The sequence below is a fragment of the Lipotes vexillifer genome, unplaced genomic scaffold (genome assembly GCF_000442215.2).
Source record: "Lipotes vexillifer unplaced genomic scaffold, Lipotes_vexillifer_v1.1 scaffold1451, whole genome shotgun sequence".
In the NCBI taxonomy this organism is placed as follows: Eukaryota; Metazoa; Chordata; class Mammalia; order Artiodactyla; family Lipotidae; genus Lipotes; species Lipotes vexillifer.
The window spans coordinates 649,204-672,030 of NW_006795096.1; the positions used below are offsets into that span (position 1 = coordinate 649,204).

The 22,827-nt window shown below is 44.4% G+C and overlaps 1 protein-coding gene across 1 annotated transcript in view; it reads right to left on the reverse strand.

Moving 5' to 3' along the window:
* The window catches only part of GNA12 (G protein subunit alpha 12), a 137,271-nt gene that overhangs the window by 47,915 nt on the left and 66,529 nt on the right, over window positions 1-22,827 (reverse strand). Inside the window, exon 7 of the mRNA XM_007467426.1 lies at window positions 12,968-13,183. Coding sequence (XP_007467488.1) covers window positions 12,968-13,183 — 216 coding nt within the window. The remainder of the gene's footprint in view (window positions 1-12,967; window positions 13,184-22,827) is intronic.

Genomic DNA, 22,827 nt, shown 5'->3' on the forward strand with positions numbered 1-22,827 from the left:
CCAGAAATGAACCCAGACATGTATGACCAATTGATTTTCGTCAAGGGTGCCAAGACCACTTGATGGGGAAAGAACAGATGTTCGACAAATGGTGCTGGAACAGCGGATGTCCACGTGCAAGAGAAGGAGACTGGACCCCTACCTCATTCCATACACAAACATTCACCCAGAATGGATAGACAACCACAATGTAGTCGAACAACCTAAATATAAGAAGGAAACACAGGGGTAAACCTTCCTGATCTTGGATCTGACACCAAAAGCATGACCAACAAAAGAAAAAATACCAGGCAAATTAGTCTCCATTCTTTCTTATGTTTCAAACCCTCCACCTGGAATCCCTTTCCTCTTGCTTCCTGTGTAGCCCCTATGATTCCTTTAGGGAGGATTTGCTGATGATCAACTTTGTTCGAAGATGTCCCTTTTGTGCCCTCAATTTTACAGAATTCTAGATTAGGAGTTACATTCTCTCACAGGCATGACCTCAAAGTATCATTTATCTTTCTGGCTTCTGTTGCAGCTTTGGGGAAGAAAGGTGTCATACCGTCACTCACTGAGAGTTCATCTCTACCTTTTTCTGTAGCTACTTTTAAGATGTTCCTCTGTCTCTGGTTTTCCGCAGTTTCGTTATGATTTATCTAGTTATAGCCTTTTTAAGTTACTCATCTTGCTTGGGATTCACTGGGATCCTTGAGCTGTGATCTGATGCGCTCTGTCAGCCGTTACCTGTTCCAGGACTGCCCCTGCCCTGGCCTTCTTTCTGTAAGCCCTGCTTCAATGTGTATTAGACCTTCTCACTTCATCCTGATGCCTCTCAACCTATCTTTCATCTTTTCCCTGTTTTTGTCTCTCTGTTCTAATTCTTGATACTTTCTTCCAATATTTCTTCTACTTTATTAATATTCTCTTTTAGGGGGTACAAACTACTGAGTTTTTACTTTTGGTTTTTGTATTTTTCAATTCTAGAAGTTCTGGCTTGTTCTTTCAAGATATGTTACAGCACTTTTAGTAAGTTTCCAGTTTTTCCTGAAGATATTTTCTAACTTTTATTTCTTTATACACATATAAAGTTATATATGTAGAAAGAATAGTTGTTTATACACATACTTTATATGTACAACTTTACACGGGTATAAAGTATAGTTGTTTTAAAATCTGTGTCTGATAAGTCTAATACCTGAAGACTGTGGGTCCATTTCTGCTGTCTGTTCTTTCCTCTGATTCTAGGCATTGTGCCCTGTCTCCTTGTGACTTTGGCTATCTCTGTGATGCCCTCTGTCCTCAAAAACATCATTTGTGGGGAATCTCCAAGGTTTAGGACTCGAGTGTCTTTTCCAGAGAGGGTTTCCATTTGCTACTTGGGCACACTACCTGTTTGGTGTCACTTTAACCTAAATTCAGGGCACTGGGGTTCTTGGACTGCTCTTGTAACTCTGGGTGGCAAGTCCCCTGAGGAGCCAGTCTACAGGTGGGTTTTCTTTTGCCTCTTCCCTCCTCCCTGCCCTGGCTCAGCAGCCAAGCAAAGGTCTCTTCTCTCCCCCTTTTGTGGGTTTACTTATAGCTCATCCTCACCCTCTGAGGTCCCAGCTTATTATGGAAGAGTCTCCTACCAATTCCTCAACTTTGATGATCTTAAGTTTCTACCTCTTTTTGAGCCCCTGAAAAGTCTGTCAAACATCATAGCTCAGGTTCATGGTTTAGATCACCAGCTCTCTCAGGAAATAACCGCTGCTCGGGGTCTGCTTATCTCTCGAGGTTCAACTCTCTCTTAGGGTTTGGCCTGGTCATACTTTATAATCTTGTCAGCGCTTAGCTGCTTTCATAAAGTTATTTTTAACATTTTATCTAGCACTTTAAATTATTTTCAGCAGAAGTCTCTAGATAACTAGTCCACTGCAATTAGAAGCCGGAAATCTTATAATTATGGCTTTAGGATAAATTCCTTGGAAGCTGAACTACCTCCAGAGGATACGGCACTTTATGTTTAGACACAAACTGAGAAACGGAATCACATTATACTCCCGCCACCTATGTGTATGCAGGACCTACTTCCTATGACCCCAATCAGCCCAGGACATTATTAGTCACCACCAATCTAACCGACAAAGATTATCTCATTACTGCTTTAATCTGCATTTCCATACTTAGTAGCAAGGCTGGTAATCCTACTCCTTCTTTCACTCAGTCTTCTTTTATACACTTACAAGAGCTCTCTCATGCAGGCTGCAGCTGTTTTATAACCTCTCTTAACATATAGAAAACACCTTTGTTTTATGTTGCAGATTTTTTTTCTAATTTGTCATCTGTCTTTTAACTTTCTTTATGCTGACTTTTCCCATACAACAGTTAAAAATGTTTACTTCGTCAAATCCATTATTCTTTTCCTTTGGGGTTTCTGGCCTTGTTATCATGCAACATATTCCATTATTGATTCTACTATATATCACATTTCCACCCTGGGCCATTATGTCACTGGCTTACAAACCCTCCCGAGGTAAAGGTTTACAGCAACATTTTTCACAAAGATCTATGTTAAAATGCATAACACTTCTTCTTTTTTTTTTTTTTAAGCAATAGCTTTTCTGAGGTCTGTAAGTATACAATACCCTTTGTGATTAATGAAATGGAGGGGAAAGGCCAGCATCACAAGCAGGAACACATAAGTTTCTCACCAGCACATGATCCAAGAATAGCAAATACCTCCGCTTCCTGCTTCTGTGTCCTCAGGCAAGAGCCACCCCAGAGGCAAACTAAGAGTGCCGCCCTCTGCAGAGCTGGGTCCAAGGCCTGAACATGCCTCCAGCAAGAGCTAGTCACGGTTCCTGTGCCCTCATCTTGGCTGGGCCATTCATCAGCTTTGCCACTTCAGGCACATTTCTTCAACTCCCAGGCCGCAAATTGTCTCAGTATCAAATGGGATTTGGTTAGAGGGTTTCTCAAGTCCGTCTGACCTTAACAGTAAGTTTTAGGAAGACTGAGATTTTCCCCTATGGACCACATTAGCAAAGTTAATTTAGTTTGAAAGGTTAAAAACTCACACACACATACACCGTATCAAACCCAAACTAAGGAAGTAATTGCCGATAATTCCATTTTCTCTAGAAATTATTCACTAACTTCTGACATTTCTGACGTCAGAAAAAAATGATGCATTCTTCAAATATATGTATGTATGTGTATATCTAGCTGTATGTGTACATATATGTGTGTATGTCTGTGTATCTGACTATAATTAGATAAAAAACTGTGGCACCTCCACACCATGGAATATGGCTCAGAAAAGATAGTCCATGGATACTGCAACAACCTGGGTGTATCTATCTCAACGGCATTATGAGTGACAAGCGTCAGCCTCGAAAGGTCACATTCTATCTGATTCCATTTGCACAATATTCCCCAAATGATAGAGTGTTAGAGATGGAGAATAAATAAGTGGTTGCCGGGGTGAGGGATGGGGGAGGGAGGAGGGCAGGGTGACTATAAAGGGTCAGCAGGAGGGCCATCTCTGTGGGGACAGTTCCTATATTGATCAAAGTGGTGGTCACAAATCCCACACACGCACAGGGTACCGGTGGCCGGTTCATGGTTTTCATATCAGACTGTAGTCACGTAAGATGCAACCTGACCATTAGGGGAAATTGGGTGAAGGATGTGAGGGACCTCTTTGTACTATCTTTTAGACTTCCCATGAATCTATAATTATTTCAAAATAAAAAGTTAAAACCAAAATGTGTTAGAAAAAATGAGCACCTAGTGGTGCTTATTCCCAACAGAAAAAAAGAAGCAAAGGGTATCAATAGCAACGCACAAAAGAATAAATATAAATGGCTAATAAACACATGAAAAGAACTAAAAATCATGGGAATTTTCACTTATCAGGCTGGTAAAAATTTAAGAAGAAGAATAAAACTAGTACGACTGAGGGATTGGAGGAAAATCCTCTCATACACCATTCAAGAAGGTACAGCTGGTAGTGTAAACCGGTACCATTTGCTGGCTTCAGTTTTCACTAAGTAAACCCTAACCAAATACTACCTGGAGACTTCAGAACACAACTCATCGCCACCCAGCACACACTGGGACTGACACCACCTGGGGGAGCTGTGGGGTCTCTAAGCTGCTTTAACTTTGCCTTCCTCAGCTCAAGATCTTTCCTCTTGGCATTCCTAATGGTAAGACCCGAGGAAACGAAGGGCAATTGATCTTCGCAGAAAGACTGGGTCATCCAGTCTGAAACGTGTGTCCTGGCGGAGAGCACGAAGGTGCCAGACACGTTTGGATGGGCACGGGTGTGGCTGCATGTGCTTTGTGCTCTGGGTGCTGGTCCGGACACATGGAGCAGCCTGGGAGCCATCGCAAAGAAGAGAAATGGACTCTCCACCAGTGTCTGAAATTTGAAAGATAAAATACCTGGCTCAATATCAACCATCAGGCCTGATGCCGAGAGAATCCCTAAGCTGGACGGGCAGTGACACTAGGTAACCTACACACTCCTCTCCGGGTCTCAGATACTCAGACCCAACCACGCCTCATTGCCCCCGGCACCATCACACTCAGTTCAGCCACCATCACCTGCCACCTAGATTATGGCAAAAGCCTCCAAAGGGCCTCCCTGTTTCTTTTATCCATTCAGCTGCCAAAGTGATCCGAGTAAAATGTAAATCAAACCGTATCACTCCTCTGCCCAAAGCCGAAGTCCTTCCAGTGGCCCCTCACAAGGCCTCCATAAGCCCCTCTGCTCTGCAGACCCCTCCCCCCATTTGCTTGCTCTGGGACACACTTGCCCCCACCCCAGGAACTTTGCACTTGTTGCTCTTCTGGGCTAGAACACGCTTCCCTCCTCCCCCAGGGTCTGCCTTCCCATCTCCTTCAGAGAGTTCTCAAACGCCACTCAGGGGAGCTCCATCAGTTAGGGCAACGAGCCAAAACATGGAGGCTTCAACAAACGTGGGCTGGGGTGCCTCGGCCACATGGTGTGTGTTGCTTCCTCTTAGGTTTGCGCTGCCTGCCCACTGCCCACGTTCTTGACACTGGACGGCTTGCGGGAAGGAGGAAAGAGGCCGGGACAGACTGTCCGGTCATTCTGAGGGCCAGTCTCAGACCCTGGTTCCACGGCTGCACCCAACCAGGGAGAGTAGGACATGCAGCCTGGCCCTGTGGCCACATTCCCAGCTCGGCCACCACGATGGAAGGGAAAACAAAAGGTGGCGAGGCCCAAGAATCGCTACGGAAACTCCCCATGGCCACCCTGTTTCTCCATCGAGGCTCCCCTCCACACTCTCTACCCAGTTCCCCGCTTCACTTTTCTCTAATCACACAACATGTAAGCTCGTGCATGCGCGCACACACTAATACACATACTGCACGTGCTCGTGCACACACACGTCTATTACTAATTTATTTACTGTCTCTCTCCTCTTGTCAGAAAGTCAGCTCCACATGGGCCGGGAGTTCTTTGTTTGTTTGTTCGCTACTATTTCCCAGGATTTATAAGAGTGCCTGACACGGGGTGGCTGCTCCACAAATACTTGCTGAATGAATGAATTCCATGAAACTAAAAAAGACACACAAGACCGTAAGCACAGTTGCGAGATTTCGCAGTTGCGAGATTTCACAGTTAGCCCGAATGTAACGCTGCGAGAATAGCACGCCCGACCCTGCCTTCCCTGGGGTCCACACAAAGTACCAGCAGCCCCCCATCACCGCCCCCCTCCCCCGTCATCTCAGAGGCAAAAGGTCCAAAAAGGGCTCTGGCAGAGGCTGCAGGACCAAGTTCCAGCCGGCGGGGGCGAAGGCAGGGGCGGGGGCGAGGCGGGCGCACTGGACCGCACCTGCATGAAGCCGCCCTAAAAGGCAGAGCGTGGACTCTCCTTCCGCCCCCTCCGCCCCCTCCTGTCTGGCTGGGACGCAGGCTGGTGGCCAAGTCTGAGGACAGGCGCCACGGAGCAGGACACGGGGAAGGGTCTGGACAGAGACCCACCCGGCTACCCCTTCTTTCATGTGACAGGGAAAAGGAAGAGTCACTGCTGTTTGGGGTTTCCCATCACATGAAACCCAGCTTCACGGTAAAAGTACAGACACCCAGGAATCTTGCCACCTGCCACAAACAGCAGGGGACCGCTGGCGTTTCGAAGTAGAAAGACTCTTGGAAATGTTCCGACTGTGCCACAGGAAAATCTGGGGCCGAAGGCGCCGTCCCTATCACACTTTCTGGGGCTCCCTTGTCTCCCTCTGATCTAAACCGTGGATTACGGTATTTAAAAAAATCAAGAGACAGGATATCTTAATAGCAGAGAAAAGAGGAAGAAGCTAAAGGATTACAACGAACAAGGGGGTGGCCCTGGGAAACACTTGAGACTGGCAGAGCGACCTGTAGACTCTCACAGCACTGCTGCCCCCAAACAGCCCTCGGGGGTCACCTGTCACTCGCCAAACGTGCTGCTACTTGAGGACCGATCCCCAGTCGACCAGCTACCATGGCAGTGCTCCTCAAGCTGCTGAAAGTAACCGCCAAGCCATTACAGAGCAGATTCCTCTCCTAGAAGGACAGGGGACCGGGCACAGAAAATGCCCCAAATTGCCTGTTCACTATGTGTCACTTTGTTTCATGTGGACTCAAAGCAAGTTACAAAAAGTTACTGTGGCTGCAAATCACCCCATCTTCCATTTAGCCCCGCCCTCTAGCGCCTCAGAAACTTCCTTACTAAGAAAGCTCAGGGAAAGAATTTTGAAACCCAATTAAAATAATACTATCAAAAGCACAGGCAAGTTTCCAAAGGAACATTAACCTGGGGTGTCAGGCCTTTCTGGAAAGCGACTGGTTCATTCCTTTTTTTTTTTCTAAAAAGGTGTAACCACCACACACAGCACCAGCTGATGTTTGTTTCACAAATGCAAAGGAGAATTCTGGGCACTAGTTCATCCCAGAGCTTCACCAAAGAAGCATTCCAAGCCTGGGAGCCTGTAAACCATGGTTCTCCCGCCCTTACAAAGCACATCCATCGGGTGAGGGGTGGACAAAGACCACAGGCCGTGCTGACAATGTGGACCATGCCTCCGTGAGCTGATGCAATAAACCCAGAGTAATTCTGAAGCCCCAGACATTACAAAAATTGAGCCCAACACGTGGATTTTATGTCAGGAACTAGGCGGGTAATTCCGGTGATGATTCCTGTAGTTAGCACGTTACTCACTTCGCCGCAGGGTAATTTGCCTCTTAAAACCTCACACCCTATTGGTTCTAACGCAGCAGCATACACACACACAACCGTGATGGATTTCTCCTTGACATCTAAAATTCAGCCTCAGAGTGAGCCTTTTCTAGCAATTTAGCCATCTCTGGTAGTGTTATAAAGACTCAATTCTTCTAAACACTACAGAAAAACGAAACCTCTGTAATCAGCAGAATCACTTGACTTCCAGAAATCAAGAAACACTGTGCCATCAACATAAACTCCCTCCTCTGAACTGAGTCTCCAGGTCCATCTTCCAAAGCCAAGAGGATGAAGACATTTTCAAGAAAGCACAAGGCCCTGCCACTTTGAAATAGGAACAGGAAGGAAGTAAAAAACGATTCACAATACAGTGAACTTTTTTTAATATCCAAGTGTGAAGCAAAAAGCATCCGAGGAGAGAACAAACTACTCTCCATGTGTGCTGAACATTCATCTGCGGAAAGTCCCCCAAACTTCTGAACAAGCAAATGCCAGGCTCATAATCGGACAAGAGGAAGTTAGGTGAGGACTCGAGCAGAGGTACCAGACTCCCCTGTAACTCTCCAATCCTCTAAGACACAAGGAACCCGTAGGAACAGTAGGTTGTTAAATGCAGCTGCTGGGCTGCAATTTCAAGAGCGCAGCTGTGAAAAGCAAACACTGGCTCCCTTTCCCCCCGGCGGCTCTGTACCTACTGACCCTGCTCACACGGCATGTGTGGGGGGCACGACGACGATGAAGAGGACAATTAACTAGATAACAAGCAAAGAGCTGTGCAAAGAACCAGGAGCAGTAAATCCTAAGACCAAGGGAACCCCTCCTGCCCAGGTCCAAGTTCACAGTCTCTTAACCGGACTCCTACAGGAGCCCCCCCACGGCCTTCGCCTCCAGTCTGCCCCCCTTCAGACCATCGTACGTGCTACCGACAGAGGTTTCTGGAAGCACTGGCAATCGGGTCCGCTCCTCTCTCTTTATACCCCTCACTGGCCCCTCTGCTTACAGGTGACTCCCAGCTGCTCGGTGTGGCCCGCGTGGTCAACCCCCCACCCCCGCTGTGCTGCCTGCAGACCACGTGCCCGCGGCAGGAGGGCGAGGGGTGGAGACTCACCCAGGCCTCGGCAGCCCTGGACAGCATCTCCCCACACGGGGCCCCTCTGCTCCGGGAGGTGGCGGGCACTGCTGAGGCCTTGCTCAGGGGCAGCCAGGCCAGAACTGACCTGGCACAGAGGAGGGGCAGAGGCACGAAAAGCGCGGAGAAGCAGGGCAAACCACACGTAAAGCTCCCGCCCCGCCCCCAGCCCCGCGCTTGGCCAACCGAGTCCCTTACCGTTAAGGCAGTTTGAGTGGGAGGGCTGTTCCCTGCACACCAAAGCCTGCCGACCGGCCGGGGCGGCCTCTCCTGGGGCAGCACCACTGCGCGGAGCTCTGCAGCTTCCTGGCGAGGCTCCCCCTGCCACCTCGCTCCCAATCGTGCCCCCGGTTCGTTCCTACCTAATCTTGAGAAGATCTCCAAAAACATCTCCCCACTCCTCCTGCCAGGTGGGATTGCCTACCTTTTTCCTTTACGCCTAATGTAGCTGGATATTCCTCAGTTATACTTCTTAGCACACTTTATTCCGACTGTTTGCTTGGATATCTGTCTTCCCAGCTCTTTGAGGAAACTGCACTTGACCTCGGCAGAGTGCCCAGCACACAGAAAAGGCCCACGGAAAGAGCACCCACCACACCGCCCGGCAAGGAGGACCGTGATGTACAAGGTCCCAGTCACTATCAGTGCAGGACTTACACACACACAAAAGACCAGCGGTGCACCTGCGGCACCATTCCAGAACTAGACCCCAGGTTAAAAGGGGTATGTAACAGAAAGCAGATCACGGAAATACTACCCATGTGCTATATCATAAGCACATTAGTTAATGATAATTTGCCAGATGTGTTTAACAAGTTCGAAATTCTCTTACTGGAGAAAGGGCATGTAAGTAGACGATACTCATGTGACTTATACTTATGACAAAAACCTCTCTTTTAGTGTTCGGCTATGTCTTCCTCAAATGTGTTTTAAAAGATAAGGTCTAACATAGCAAGGTTATCTTCCTTTCTTTTTTATGAAGCCAGAGAAGTGCTATCGAATCCTGTGTCTAAATGGCAGTTGACATCAGTGAATATGCAGGAACAGGTGACTTGCGAGAAGGGCAAGGTTTCCCCTTTTCGGGACAGGGAGAGGCCCCTCTGAGGAGGAAAGGCCCCGCCAGGCGGTCACCAGACACTGCCCTTCTTGTCCCCCTTTTTGTTTCCACCTCTGCCTGGAACGGCAAGGAAAGCCGGGAGCAGAGGAAACAGGCGGCATCTAACACCGGGCTGACAGCAGGTCTCACGGCGGCTGGGTCGCCGCTGAGAGCCTGTCAAAGGCTCTAAGAGTTCCGTCGCCTGGGGAGGGAGGAAAGGTAACAAAACTAGTTGCTGAAACATCACCCTGGAAAGGTTTCTGACACTAAGCAAAGGATCTGAAGAGAAAACTGAGCACACCGTGTTAAGACACTTAGGTTGCAACTGTCTATCTTGACATAAAGACTCTTAAGGGCCTACTGTCCATCGAGTTAACAAGATGCTCTATAATTTTTTTAAATAAAAATATAGAAAAGTACGAAACATCAGCGTAACAGACACTCAGACACCCACCCTCCAATGAACAAAACCAGCAGCTCCTTATCTGCTTTCAGTCATCACAGTTCAAAAGCACACAACACGTGAGCACCTGCCAGGTAACCACACCCTCACGAAGTCGGGCTGTGGGCTGTTTGAAGCGTAAGATCAAAACGATGGGATGACGGACCCACCTGGAGCCGACCTCTCCCTAGTCACTCGCCAGCTTCAGGTCCAGAGCAAAGGCTCTCTGGAGACAGGCTCATTTTTGGTCTTACTCCCTGCCATGTCCCCAGCATACTGCACAGTGCCTCGCACACAGGAGGTGCCCCATAAATGCTTAACTAGTAAGTGACTATGGAAAGAAATAAGCAGACTGGCCTTTTAGGCCTGAGTTCCTCACAGTGATTGCTAAGAAGACAGGGCCCTGGGGACTTCTCTGGTGGTCCAGTGGTTAAGACTCTGCGGTTCCACTGTACGGGGCACGGGTTCAATGCCTGGTCAGGGAACAAAGATCCCTGCATGCCACGGTTGAGAAAAAAAAAAAAAAAAAAAGATAGGGCCTTGGGAAGCCCTGACCTTTGGGCTTATTTTCCCGGGTGCAGCGAGCCAAGGGCTCCGTGTACCAGCCAGGAGGGCCCTCCCTGCTCCAAAACACTGCGCCCCACCGAGGACGGCGAACGCACAAGTCTCACGAAACCATCCCACCACGCTGTTAAACGCTACTTGCAAATATTCAGCTCAGGACGTTTATATTTCCTTCTTTGGTAAATTCTCAATTGATAACAGCAATTTCCATCCAAGCTCTGAAGACACTAGAATATTCTTCCCCAGACCATGTGAGTTTATTGGGGTGGAGGGGGAAGGGAAGACTTAAACCCCAATTCCACACTTAGATGCTGTGCATTCCCTCGCTGTTTCTGATACTCCTGCCCTTTAGAAGATTAATATTTCCTTTCTAGGGCAACTCTGTCTTCTAGTTCATCTGACTCTTTCACTTTAATTTTTAAACTTAACTTGAGAATGAATGTGAAAATGAAAGAGTTATAAAAATGTCATCCTTCAGATCCACCGATGGACAGGAAAATTAGTGGTCAAAAGCTTGCAGAGAAACAGGATATTTGCATAGTTGCAAAGTATCTCCCCCAAATATTTATGTTACAGAGAACAGTAGTAACTTTATAGTGGAGAAACCTGGCAAACACCCTGTTAACCAAGTAATCAAGGCTCACATCGCCAGGAACTGGACATATCGAGAGCATGTACCCCTGACAGGATGCTCTGAGCAGACACATCACTTCAGTGGTTTCCTTGCCAAAAAACGCATCATCTCATTCTAATGATGAGAAAACACCAGACAAACCCAAATAGGGACATCCTACAAAATGACTGACTGGTGCTCTTCCAATGTGTCAAGGTCATGAAAACCCAGGAGAGACCAAGGGGCTGTCACTGACAGCAGACTCAGGAGAAACAAGGACTAAATGCAGGGTGGCGTCCAGAGCCCGATCCTGCCTTGTAAGAAGGGCTTTTAGAGGAAAAGCGGTTAAACCTGAATGAGGTCTACGGGTTAATTAACAGTACCGTACCGTCAGTTTCCCGCTTTTGATGAGTGTGCTACGATTGTGTAAGACGTGAGCATCAGGCGAGATCAGGTGAAGAGTACATGGAAGCTGAACTGAGAGGATTACCAGGCAGACTGTGCAGAACCCCACAAATAAATGAGAAAAATACACATAACTCACTAGTAAAAAACTGGCAAAAGACATGAATAGGCATTTCCCAGAAGAAGAAACACATACAGCCAATAAGTCTGGGAAACGTCAATTAAACCCTAAGGTGATACTATAAAAATAGAGCATACCTTGGCTCCTTCGGCTAAAAGAGATTCTTAAAAATTTCTGAAGTCTGATAACACCAAAGACTGGCAAGGATGAGAGCAACAGGAGCTTTGCGCTGCTGGCAGAAGCACAACTGGTATAATCACTTTGGAAAATAACGTGACATATCTTGTCTCTTTGGAGGCACATATGCCCTACAACTGGCCAATTCCCCTCCTTGGTAGATGTCCTGGAGACCCCTGAACACGTGCACCTGGGGGCGCACGGGAGAGAGCACAGCAGATTTGTTTGTAATAGCAAAACATGGAAAACGATTCCAAAGTATACACACGAGAGAACGGATGCATGCGAGTACATCCACACAATAGGACAGCAGACAGCAGCGAACATGAAAGGACCACAGCCACATGCACTGCATGAATAAATTTCAAAATACTGGGTGAAAACTGAGAGTCACGGAAGAATACATACAGGATGAAACCATTTATGTAAAGTTTGAAAACAGGGAAAACTCAAGACTCTTTTTTAAAAGTAAATACATAGTATATGGCAACACCATAAAGAAAGGCAAGGGACCGGTGACTTAAAACTTGGGAACCTGTTTCTCAGGGGCAAAGGCATGTGAAGGTCAGTGCGATTTCTGGACACCCCCCAGGGGGTGTGTTTATATCAGCCGGGCACATCTATTCTAGTTATAGGAGAAATATGATACTCATCTTCACATGCAGTTAATGTTGAAGGATACTTAGGAAAAAACCAGAATGCAAATAGGCTAAACACCCCAAAATTTCTGTTTAAAGACTCATATCCTAAATGAAGCTAAGTGACAAAGATGACGAGGCTGTGTGAAACTTTCAGACCTTAAAATAAAAGGAAAGAATCCTAAGGGGACAACTTGGAAGGGTTCAGATTAGCTTCCCAGGCAGGACCCATACTTCACAGCTGGAAAGTTCTCTTAAGGACACATTAATGTCCTACTATGAACAAGATCTAGAAAATGTGAGTTCTTTGAGTTACACCAATCTTGACTATTTTTAAGAATCCTTCATATTCCTTGGACAGAAACATTTATCTAGCCTGCCTGAGTTGATTAATTTTGTTCCTCTCAAACCATTTAGATAGCTTAATTAGCCTCTGTTATGTGTTTCTGTTCTTAAATATCAGGGTTTAGAGCAATTTACAGCTTGCCTGTACTTTTACAGTTTTTAAAGGAAATTCTACCAAAGGTCAAGAACATAGTTGTGTAGTCCAGACGGAGGGCTTACTCACCAGCTGAAACTCGCTCCTCCGGCTGAAAGCTTCCCTGATGCCAGAATCCCTCCAGAGCGCGCTCAGAGCAGGTACGTACAGCTGAAAGGTGGCAGGCTCCACGGGCAGCCCTGCTTTGTTCTCAAAGGCCATGAGGAACATCCCGTGCTTCTCATTTTCGGAATACTGCCAAGGAATACCAAGCTTGTCTCGTGCATCAACCAGAACCCTTGAACCCTAGGAAAGAAAAGAAATCAAAGGATTTCATTGTGCTGCAAAGGCGAAATCAAAACAAAGAACCTCGATGTGGGCATTAATCGTCATACAGCAGGAAACTCACAAGCTGCAACCAGGACTTGTCTCTTGGTTTGTTTTGTCCTGGCACGAATGTCTTGCTCCCAGGAATGTAACTGTATTAAGACAGATGGACACACAGATCACATCACAGGCCTGCCCTTTGCTGTCACTCATTTGAAAAGGTCCCGGAAGGCAGAAAATTGAATGGGGAAGAAGCAGCAACAAACTCAGCAAAGTGACATTTGCAAATGGAGCGTGAAGCAGTCAGTGAAAGAGACAGTGTTTTAAGACAACTACAACGGCAGTACTACAGCTGCCATCATCACTGAAGTCTGGCAGCTCCTCAACACCAGAGGATACACTGCTCATCCCAACTTAAACGTAAACACACAGGCAGTCACGAGACGGGAACAGACCGAAATGGACACAAGTCAAGCGGCCCGCCCATTGAAAACAGGAGCTGGGGGATCACGTTCTAGATTTGGGATGATGAGAAACTATTTTCCATTGATTTGCTTATTTCCTCACTGTTAAAAGTAAAGTTAGGATTTTCTGCCTTTTCCTTACCTCACTGACAGGGTCAAGGGGACAGAGAAACAGCCTAAACTAAAATAGTATTAGGGAAAGTGGCCAAAGTGTGGAAAATACTGTCGTGGTGAAAACTGCCGCCCTGGGCAGGAAGGAAGTAGGTCTATTCCATCTTTCTCAGGTTAGTGCTTCAAAGTCAGCAACACAGCATCTAAGGAAGTTTCGAAGTTCTTCTGACTGGACCCCCTGAATACTCTCTGGCAGCATCAGTACTGGATGAGCCAAAGCAGAAGGGTCCCTCCCTACCTGGAAAGGCCTTGGCCGGCTCCGAGTGGCTGGGGGACCTGGAACAATGGACAGCAGTACCCTGTCCCCTAGCACAGAGAACGGCAGGACATCACTGCCCAGCTGGCACTTACTTTTTTTAAAACAAAGAACAGCCTTGTTGGAGTATAAGTCACATAACATACAATCCCCCACTGACAGTGTGCAGCTCGATGGTTTACCCCAAACCAGGGCAAAGGAGATGAGTCCGTGCTGCCTGCCTCTGCTGTAGCACCTGCCTTGAACCACCAAGGTGAGTGGTAATGGTGACCAGAAACTAGCTACAGTCTCCCCTCCAGACCCAGGGACCTGGACTGCCTGGTTAGAGATGTTCCTGTGAGCTCCCTCCTCAGGGTCCATATGCCCACCTGCCACTGGTGGCCATGGCCTGTCCTTCTGATCCACAAACTTGTTTAATGCTTCCCTGGGGCGAAGCCCTGAGATAGGCACTGTGGGAAAAGAAAATGCTTATGAAGCAATGTCCGAGGTCTGGACGCTCAGAATCTGGCTAGGGAGACAGATATGTGGATTTAAAAAATTAACACCCATTGGGCTTCCCTGGTGGCGCAGTGGTTAAGAGTCCGCCTGCAGATGCAGGGGACACGGGTTCGTGCCCCGGTCCGGGAAGATCCCACATTCCAATTGGTTCTAATGCTTTTCTCCACATGGAATTAAAGTTGTTACTTCAGGGGAGAATTTAATCCAGCTCCTCCTGCCTTGCAAAGGTTTTTTTTTTAATCAGAGGGTGGCTGACTTCAATAAGAGCATTTACAGTATCCCAAGGGCTTCTTAAAAAAAAAAAAAAAAAAAAAAAAAAAAATTAACACCCACTAATAATAAAAACTCCCAGAAAACTAGGAATAGAGAACTTCTTTAACTTCATAAAGAACATGGGCAAAAACTCTCAGCTAACATCAAAATCAATGGTGAAAGACTGAATGCTTCCCTCTAAGAATGAGAACAAGACAAGGATGCCCACTTTTATCACTGCTATTCAGCATGGTTCTAGCCAGTGTGGTTAAGGTGAAGGAAAGAAATATAAGGTACATGGATTAGAGAGAAAAAAAATAAAACTAAGCCTATTTACAGATGAAATGATGGTCTATGTAGAAAATCCAAAGGAATATACCAAAGAAACTCCTAGAATTCAAGTTAATTCAGCAAGGATATAGGATATAAAAATCAACCTACAAAAGTCACCTGGCTTTCTATATACTAGCAATTAACATATGGAAATTGAAATTAAAAATGCAATACTATTAATAATCACACAAAAATGAAACACTTAGGTATAAATCTAACAAAACATGTACAGGACGTGTATGCTGAAAACTATAAAATGTGTTGATGAAAGAAATGTGTTGATGAAAGAAATCAAAGATCTAATAAATGGAGGGACATACCATGTTCATGGATTGGAAGCGTCAACATAATAATGATGTCAATTCCCTCCAAATTGATATACAGGCCTAACAATTTCTATAAAATCCCAGCAAAATCTTTTATGGATATAGATATAACTATTCTAAAATTTATATGGAAAGGCACTGGATTAACTAAAACAATTGTGAAAAAGAAAAATTAAGGGGGAGGAATCCAATTTCCAGATTTATTACATAGCTACAGTAAGCAAGGCTATGCAGTACTGGTGAAGGACTAGACAGCACAGATCAATGGAACGTAACAGAAAACCCAGAGATGGTCCCACATAAGTATGGACAATTGATTGTTTTGAAGACCCAAAAGCAATTAAATAAAGAGTAGCCTTTTCAATAAATGATGTTGGAGGAATTGGATGTCCATAAGCAAAGGAAAAAACAAAACAAAACCTTGGCCTAAACCTCACACCTTATACAAAACTGACTCAAAACGTAAAACTATAGCATAGGAGAAAAACTTCAGGACCTACAACTTGGCGAACAGTCCTTAGACATGACACAAAATGCATGGTTCATTAAAGAAAAATATCGATAAACTGGACTTCATCAAAATTAAAGCTTTTGTTTTGCAAAAGACTCTCTTAATAAAAAGACAAGCTAGCAACTGGTAGAAAATATCTGCCCACCACATATCTGACAAAGGACTCATATTTAGAATATACAAAGAATGCTCAAAACTCAGTAGTTAAAAAAACAAACAATCCAGTTGGAAAGTGGACAAATACATGAAGAGCTGTTTCACCAGAGAGCACACACACAGCAAGTTAAGCAGATGAAAAACAGGATGTCCAAGTTCACCGGCCATCAGGGAAAAGCACACTAAGACTGTGATGAGACGTCACTACACGTCACGTCTATTAAAAGAGCTAAAACAAAAAGCAGTGACAACAAATGCAGAGATATGTGATCTCTAATACACTGCTGGTGCAGATGTAAAATGGGACAACCACTCTAGAAAATCGTTTTTCAGTTTCTTAAAAAAATTCAACATACGCTTAACATACAACCCAGCAACCTCACTCCTGGGCATTTATCCCAGAGAAATGAAAATTTATGTCCACACAAAAACCTGTGCAGGAATGTTCACAGCAGCTTTATTCACAATGGCCACAAACCAGAAACAACCCAGATGTACTTCAATGAAACAAATGGTTCAACTGTGGTACCTCTGTACCATGGAATACTATTCAGCAACGAAAAGGAATGAACTACTAAAGCACACAACTTAGATGGTTCTCGAAGTTCACATACTATGTGATTCCATTTATATAATATTCTTGAAGTGAAAAAATCATAGGGGTGGAAAACAAAATTAGTGGCTGCTAGGGATTTAGGGCTGGTAGAGGAAAGAGGGTGAGTGTGACTAAAGAGGGGAGGGGGATCTCTGTGGTGACGGGGCAGTTCTGTATCTTGATAAGCAGCGCTGGTTACACAAAACTACACAGGTGATAGTAAGTCTCAGAATCCCACACATACGTTGTACCAATGTCAGTCTCCTGGTTTTGATATTGCACTATAGATACATAAAATGTAACCATTAGGGGAAATTTCCTGTGAACCTATAATTATTTCAAAATAAAAGTAAAAAAAAAAAAAGTTAACTAGCAAGTACAGTGATATATGTTCCAATTACATGGTGTGGAAAGGGAAGGTTACTAGAGGCCAAAGGAAGAGAGACTGGTAGGAAGAGGTGACGCTCAGAAAACCCTAAGCGCCGAATAATTTCAACAAGTGGCAACAGTGGATCAGAACCTACCCAGAGGGGAAACAGGACTCAAATCAATCCTCAGCTCTCCTTCCTCCCTGTCCCCTCCTCCACCCATTCCTGCACTCTCTCTGGCGACATCACCCCGACTGCCCCTCCCCCGCCCCAGAGGACAATAGTTAAAATGTTCCAGAACCATGGAGACAAAGATGCTTCACATTCTCCACATTACGTGCAACAGCAAGCATCCGAGTACAGAGAAAGGAGAAGCGATTTCTCTGGTGAGCTTCTAGGCAAAGGGTCACAGCACCTTTGTGTGAATCAGAGGAAGGTTCCCGCAGGCTCGGCAAGGAGCTGGGTCAGGACTTCAGCCCCACCTGCCCCCCACCCCCCACCCCGAGACAGGCAGCCAACACACCTACTATTCATGATGGCCCTGCCCGCACGACTCAAATGCAGCACCTCCGACTTGACACAAGAGCTGTCTTTCCAGTGCTCTGCTTATGAGTTTAAAAGTTTACTTCCCAAGGAGCACACACAGCCTCACTCATGGGTTAAAGCGAGTCTCTACTCCCTCGGGAATTGTTGGAGGCAAAGGCAGGGAACCAAACAGGCCTTTAGAAGCCTGAGCCGTCGTTTACCAAGACTGCTTTCAATTTTGCACAGACCAGGCCTGCCCTAATTACTGCGGTGAACATAGGTTTGGCTTAAAAAAGCCCGGTGTATCCAAAAGCAGCCTGTGTTCCCACTGCACACTGCCACCCAGGCAAGCTGGAACTGGTCCAAAGTAACTTCACCCAAACACGAAGAAAAGGCTCCTTATTTCTCCTTTTAGAAATTCAGGGAAGTTGGCAAAACTGCTGACCAACTTTGAATTCTACCAGTGAGCTATAGTCCATTTTCTATATCTTACTCACTTCATTTGGAGGGAAAGGGCATCAAGAAAAAAAGACATCTCTCTTTTGCCCTTATTTTAAATTATTCTAGTCAAAAACTACTCTCTGTTAACTTTGTTCTGAATCTCAAAGCTGAGCTCTACGGAACTTTTCTACTCTGGGACATCTGCTTAAAATTTGAGTCCGCTTTTTCCTCCTTTTTAGTGGGAGCTTAAGGTCTTTGGAAATGTTACATTCACTGTATTTTGCAGAAATGATAGTTATATATATCCCCATCATGATATAGAGCTGCTAAGTCTTAAAAAATACTAATACAGCAGGTATAACAGAATAATAAAACATCTTGCCCCATCCTTTTCCAATAAAAAACCAATTTCCTAAAACACTAAAGGCCAGGACAATTCTAAAATCCATATATACTCACAAAAGAAAAAACTAAGGCAGAAAACAATTTACTGAAGTCTCAGTAATGGCACTTAAAAAGCCCTTCTTTCAGTAACAGTGTTACTGAAGTATTAATTTTTTCAATAACCATGCACTTTTATTCAGTTGCCCAAATATAAACAGTTAAAGTATTAAGCAGATTGATGACTTCATCTCAATACTATGTAACACTTTAAACTGTTCAAAGAACACATTTTTTGAATTTTATTTATTTTTTTATACAGTAGGTTCTTATTAGTTATCTATTTTATACATATTAGTGTATATATGTTAATTCCAATCTCCCAATTCATCCCACCACCTCCACCCCACCGCCACTTTCCCCTCTTGGTGTCCATACGTATGTTCTCTACATCTGTGTCTCTATTTCTGCCCTGCCAACTGGTTCATCTATACTATTTTTCTAGGTTCTACATACATGCGTTAATATACGATATTTGTTTTTCTCCTTCTGACTTACTTCACTCTGTATGACAGTCTCCAGATCCATCCACGTCTCTACAAATGACCCAATTCCGTTGCTTTTTATGGCTGAGTAATATTCCATTGTATATATGTACCACATCTTCTTAATTCATTCATCTATTGATGGGCATTTAGGTTGCTGCCATGACCTGGCTATTGTAAATAGTGCTGCAGTGAACACTGGGGTGCATGTGTCTTTTTGAATTACGGTTTTCTCTGGGTATATGCCCAGTAGTGGGATTGCTGGGTCATATGGTAATCCTATGTTTAGTTTTTTAAGGAACGTCCATACTGTTCTCCATGGTGGCTGTATCAATTTACATTCCCACCAACAGTGCAAGAGGGTTCCCTTTTCTCCACACCCTCTCCAGCATTTGTTGTTTGTAGGTTTTCTGATGATGCCCATTCTAACTGGTGTGAGGCGATAACTCACTGTAGTTTTGATTTGCATTTCTCTAATAATAAGTGATGTTGAGCAGCTTTTCATGTGCTTCTTGGCCATCTGTATGCCTTCTTTGGAGAAATGTCTATTTAGGTGACATTTTTACTTCTTCTTTTCCAATTTGTATTCCTTTTATTTCTTTTTCTTCTCTGATTGCTGTGGCTAGGACTTCCAAAACTATGTTGAATAATAGTGGCTTGTCTTGTTCCTGATCTTAGAGGAAATGCTTTCAGTTTTTCACCATTGAGAATGATGTTTGCTGTGGGTTTGTCGTATATGGCCTTTATTATGTTGAGGGAGGTTCCCTCTATGCCCACTCTCTGGAGAGTTTTTATCATAAATGGGTGTTGAATTTTGTCAAAATCTGTTTCTGCATCTACTGAGATGATCATATGGTTTTTATTCTTCAATTTGTTAATATGGTGTATCACACTGATTGATTCGTGTATATACAGTAAGCATCCTTGCATCCCTGGGATAAATCCCACTTCATCATGGTGTATGATCCTTTTAATGTGTTGGTGGATTCTGTCTGCTAGTATTTTGTTGAGGATTTTCACATCTATACTCATCAGTGATATTGGTCTTTTTCTTTTTTTGTAGTATCTTTGTCTGGTTTTGGTATCAGGGTGATAGTGGTCTCACAGAATGAGTTTGGGAGTGTTCCTTCTTCTGCAATTTTTTGGAAGAGTGAGAAGGATGGGTGTTAGCTCTTCTCTAAATGTTTGATAGAATTCACCTGTGAAGCCATCTGGTCCTGGACTTGTGTTTGTTGGAAGATTTTTAATCACAGTTTCAATTTCAGTGCTTGTGATTGGTCTGTTCATATTTTCTATTTCTTCGCTCCGGATGCGCAGGCTCAGCGGCCATGGCTCACGGGCCCAGCTGCTCCATGCCATGTGGGATCTTCCTGGGCCAGGACATGAACCTGTGTCCCCTGCATCGGCAGGCGGACTCTCAACCACTGCGCCACCAGGGAAGCCCTGTTGAAAGATTTTTAATCACCGTTTCAATTTTATTATTTGTGATTGGTCTGTTCATATTTTCTATTTCTTCGTGGTTCAGTCTTGGAAGGTTATACTTTTCTAAGAATTTGTCCATTTCTTCCAGGTTGTCCATTGTATTGGCATATAGCTGCTTGTAGTAATCTCTCATGATGCTTTGTATTTCTGCGGTGTCCGTTGTAACTTCTTTTTCATTTCTAATTTTATTGATTTGAGTCCCCTCCCTCTTTTTCTTTTTCTTTTTTTGCGGTACGCGGGCCTCTCACTGCTGTGGCCTCTCCCATTGCGGAGCACAGGCTCCGGATGCGCAGGCCCAGCAGCCACGGCTCATGGGCCCAGCCGCTCTGCGGCATGTCGGATCTTCCCGTACTGGGGCACGAACCCGTATCCCCTGCATCGGCAGGTGGACTCTCAACCACTGCACCACCAGGGAAGCCCCTCCCTCTTTTTCTTGATGAGTCTGGCTACATGTTTATCAATTTTGTTTATCTTCTCAAAGAACCCAGCTTTTAGTTTTATTGATCTTTGCTATTGTTTTCTTTGTTTCTCTTTCATCTCTTTCTGCTCTGATCTTTATTATTTCTTTTCTTCTACTAACTTCAGGTTTTCTTTTTGTTCTTCTTTCTCTAGTTTCTTTAGGTGTAAGGTTAGAGTATTTGAGATTTTTCTTGTTTCTTGAGGTAGGCTTGTATTGCTGTAAACTTCCCTCTTAGAACTGCTTTTGCTGCATCCCATAGGTTTTGGATCGTCGTGTTTTTGTTGTAATTTGTCTCAGGTAATTTCTGATTTCCTCTTTGATTTATTTAGTGATGTCTTGGTTATTTAGTAACACGTTGTTTAGTCTCCGTGTGTTTGTGTTTTTTACGTTTTTTTCCCTGTAACTGATACCTAATCTCATAGCATTGTGGTCAGAAGAGATGCTTGATATGATTTCAATTTTCTTAAATTTACCGAGGCTTGATTTATGACCAAAGATGTGATCCATCCTGGAGAATGTTCCATGTGCACTTGAGATGAAAGTGTAATCTGCTGTTTTGGGATGGAATGTCCTATAAGTATCAATTAAATCTATCTGGTCCATTGTGTCATTTAAAGCTTGTGTTTCCTTATTAATTTTCTGTCTGGGTGATCTGTCCATTAGTGTAAGTGAGGTGCTAAAGTCCCCCACTATTATTGTGTTACTGTCGATTTCCTCTTTCATAGCTGTTAGCAGTTGCCTTATGTGTTGATGTGCTCCTATGTTGAGTGCATATATGTTTATAATTGTTATATCTTCTTCTTGGATTGATCCCTTGATCATTATGTAGTGTCCTTCCTTGTCTCTTGTAACATTCTTTATTTTAAAGTCTATTTTATCTGATATGAGTATTGCTACTCCAGCTTCCTTTTGATTTCCGTTTGCATGGAGTATTTTTTCCCATCCCCTCACTTTCAGTCTGTATGTGTCCCTAGGTCTGAAGTGGGTCTCTTGTAGACAGCATATGGGTCTTGTTTTTGTTATCCATTCAGCAAGCCTGTGTCTTTTGGTTGGAGCATTTAATCCATTCACGTTTAAGGTAATTATTAATATTTATGTTTCTATTACCATTTTCTTAATTGTTATGCATTTGTTTTTGTAGGTCCTTTTCTCCTCTTGTGTTTCCCACTTAGAGAAGTTCCTTTAGCATTTATTGTAGAGCTGGTTCGGTGATGCTGAATTCTCTTCGCTTTTGCTTGTCTGTAAAGCTTCTGATTTCTCCGTCGAATCTGAATGAGATCCTTGCTGGCTAGAGTAATCTTGGTTGTACGTTCTTCCCTTGCATTACTTTAAATATATCGTGTCTGTCCCTCCTGGCTTGTAGTTTCTGCTGAGAAATCTGCTGTTAATCTTATGGGAGTTCCCTTGTATGTTATCTGTCATTTTTCCCTTGTCGCTTTCAATAATTTTTCTTTGTCTTTCATTTTTGTCAATTTGATTACTATGTGTCTCCACGTGTTTCTCCTTGGGTTTCTCCTGTCTGGGACTCTGCGCTTCCTGGACTTGGGTGGCTATTTCGTTTCCCATGTTAGGGAAGTTTTCGACTATAATCTCTTCAAATATTTTCTCAGGTCCTTTCTCTCCTCTCCTTCTGGGACTGCTATAATGCGAATGCTGTTGCGTTTAATGTTGCCCCGAAGGTCCCTTACGCCGTCTTCATTTTTTTTCATTCTTTTTTCTTTATTGTGTTCCGTGGCAGTGAATTCCACCATTCTGTCTTCCAGGTCACTTATCCGTTCTTCTGCCTCAGTTATTCTGCTATTGATTCCTTCTCGTTTTTTTTTTTTTTGGTGGTACGCAGGCCTCTCACTATTGTGTCC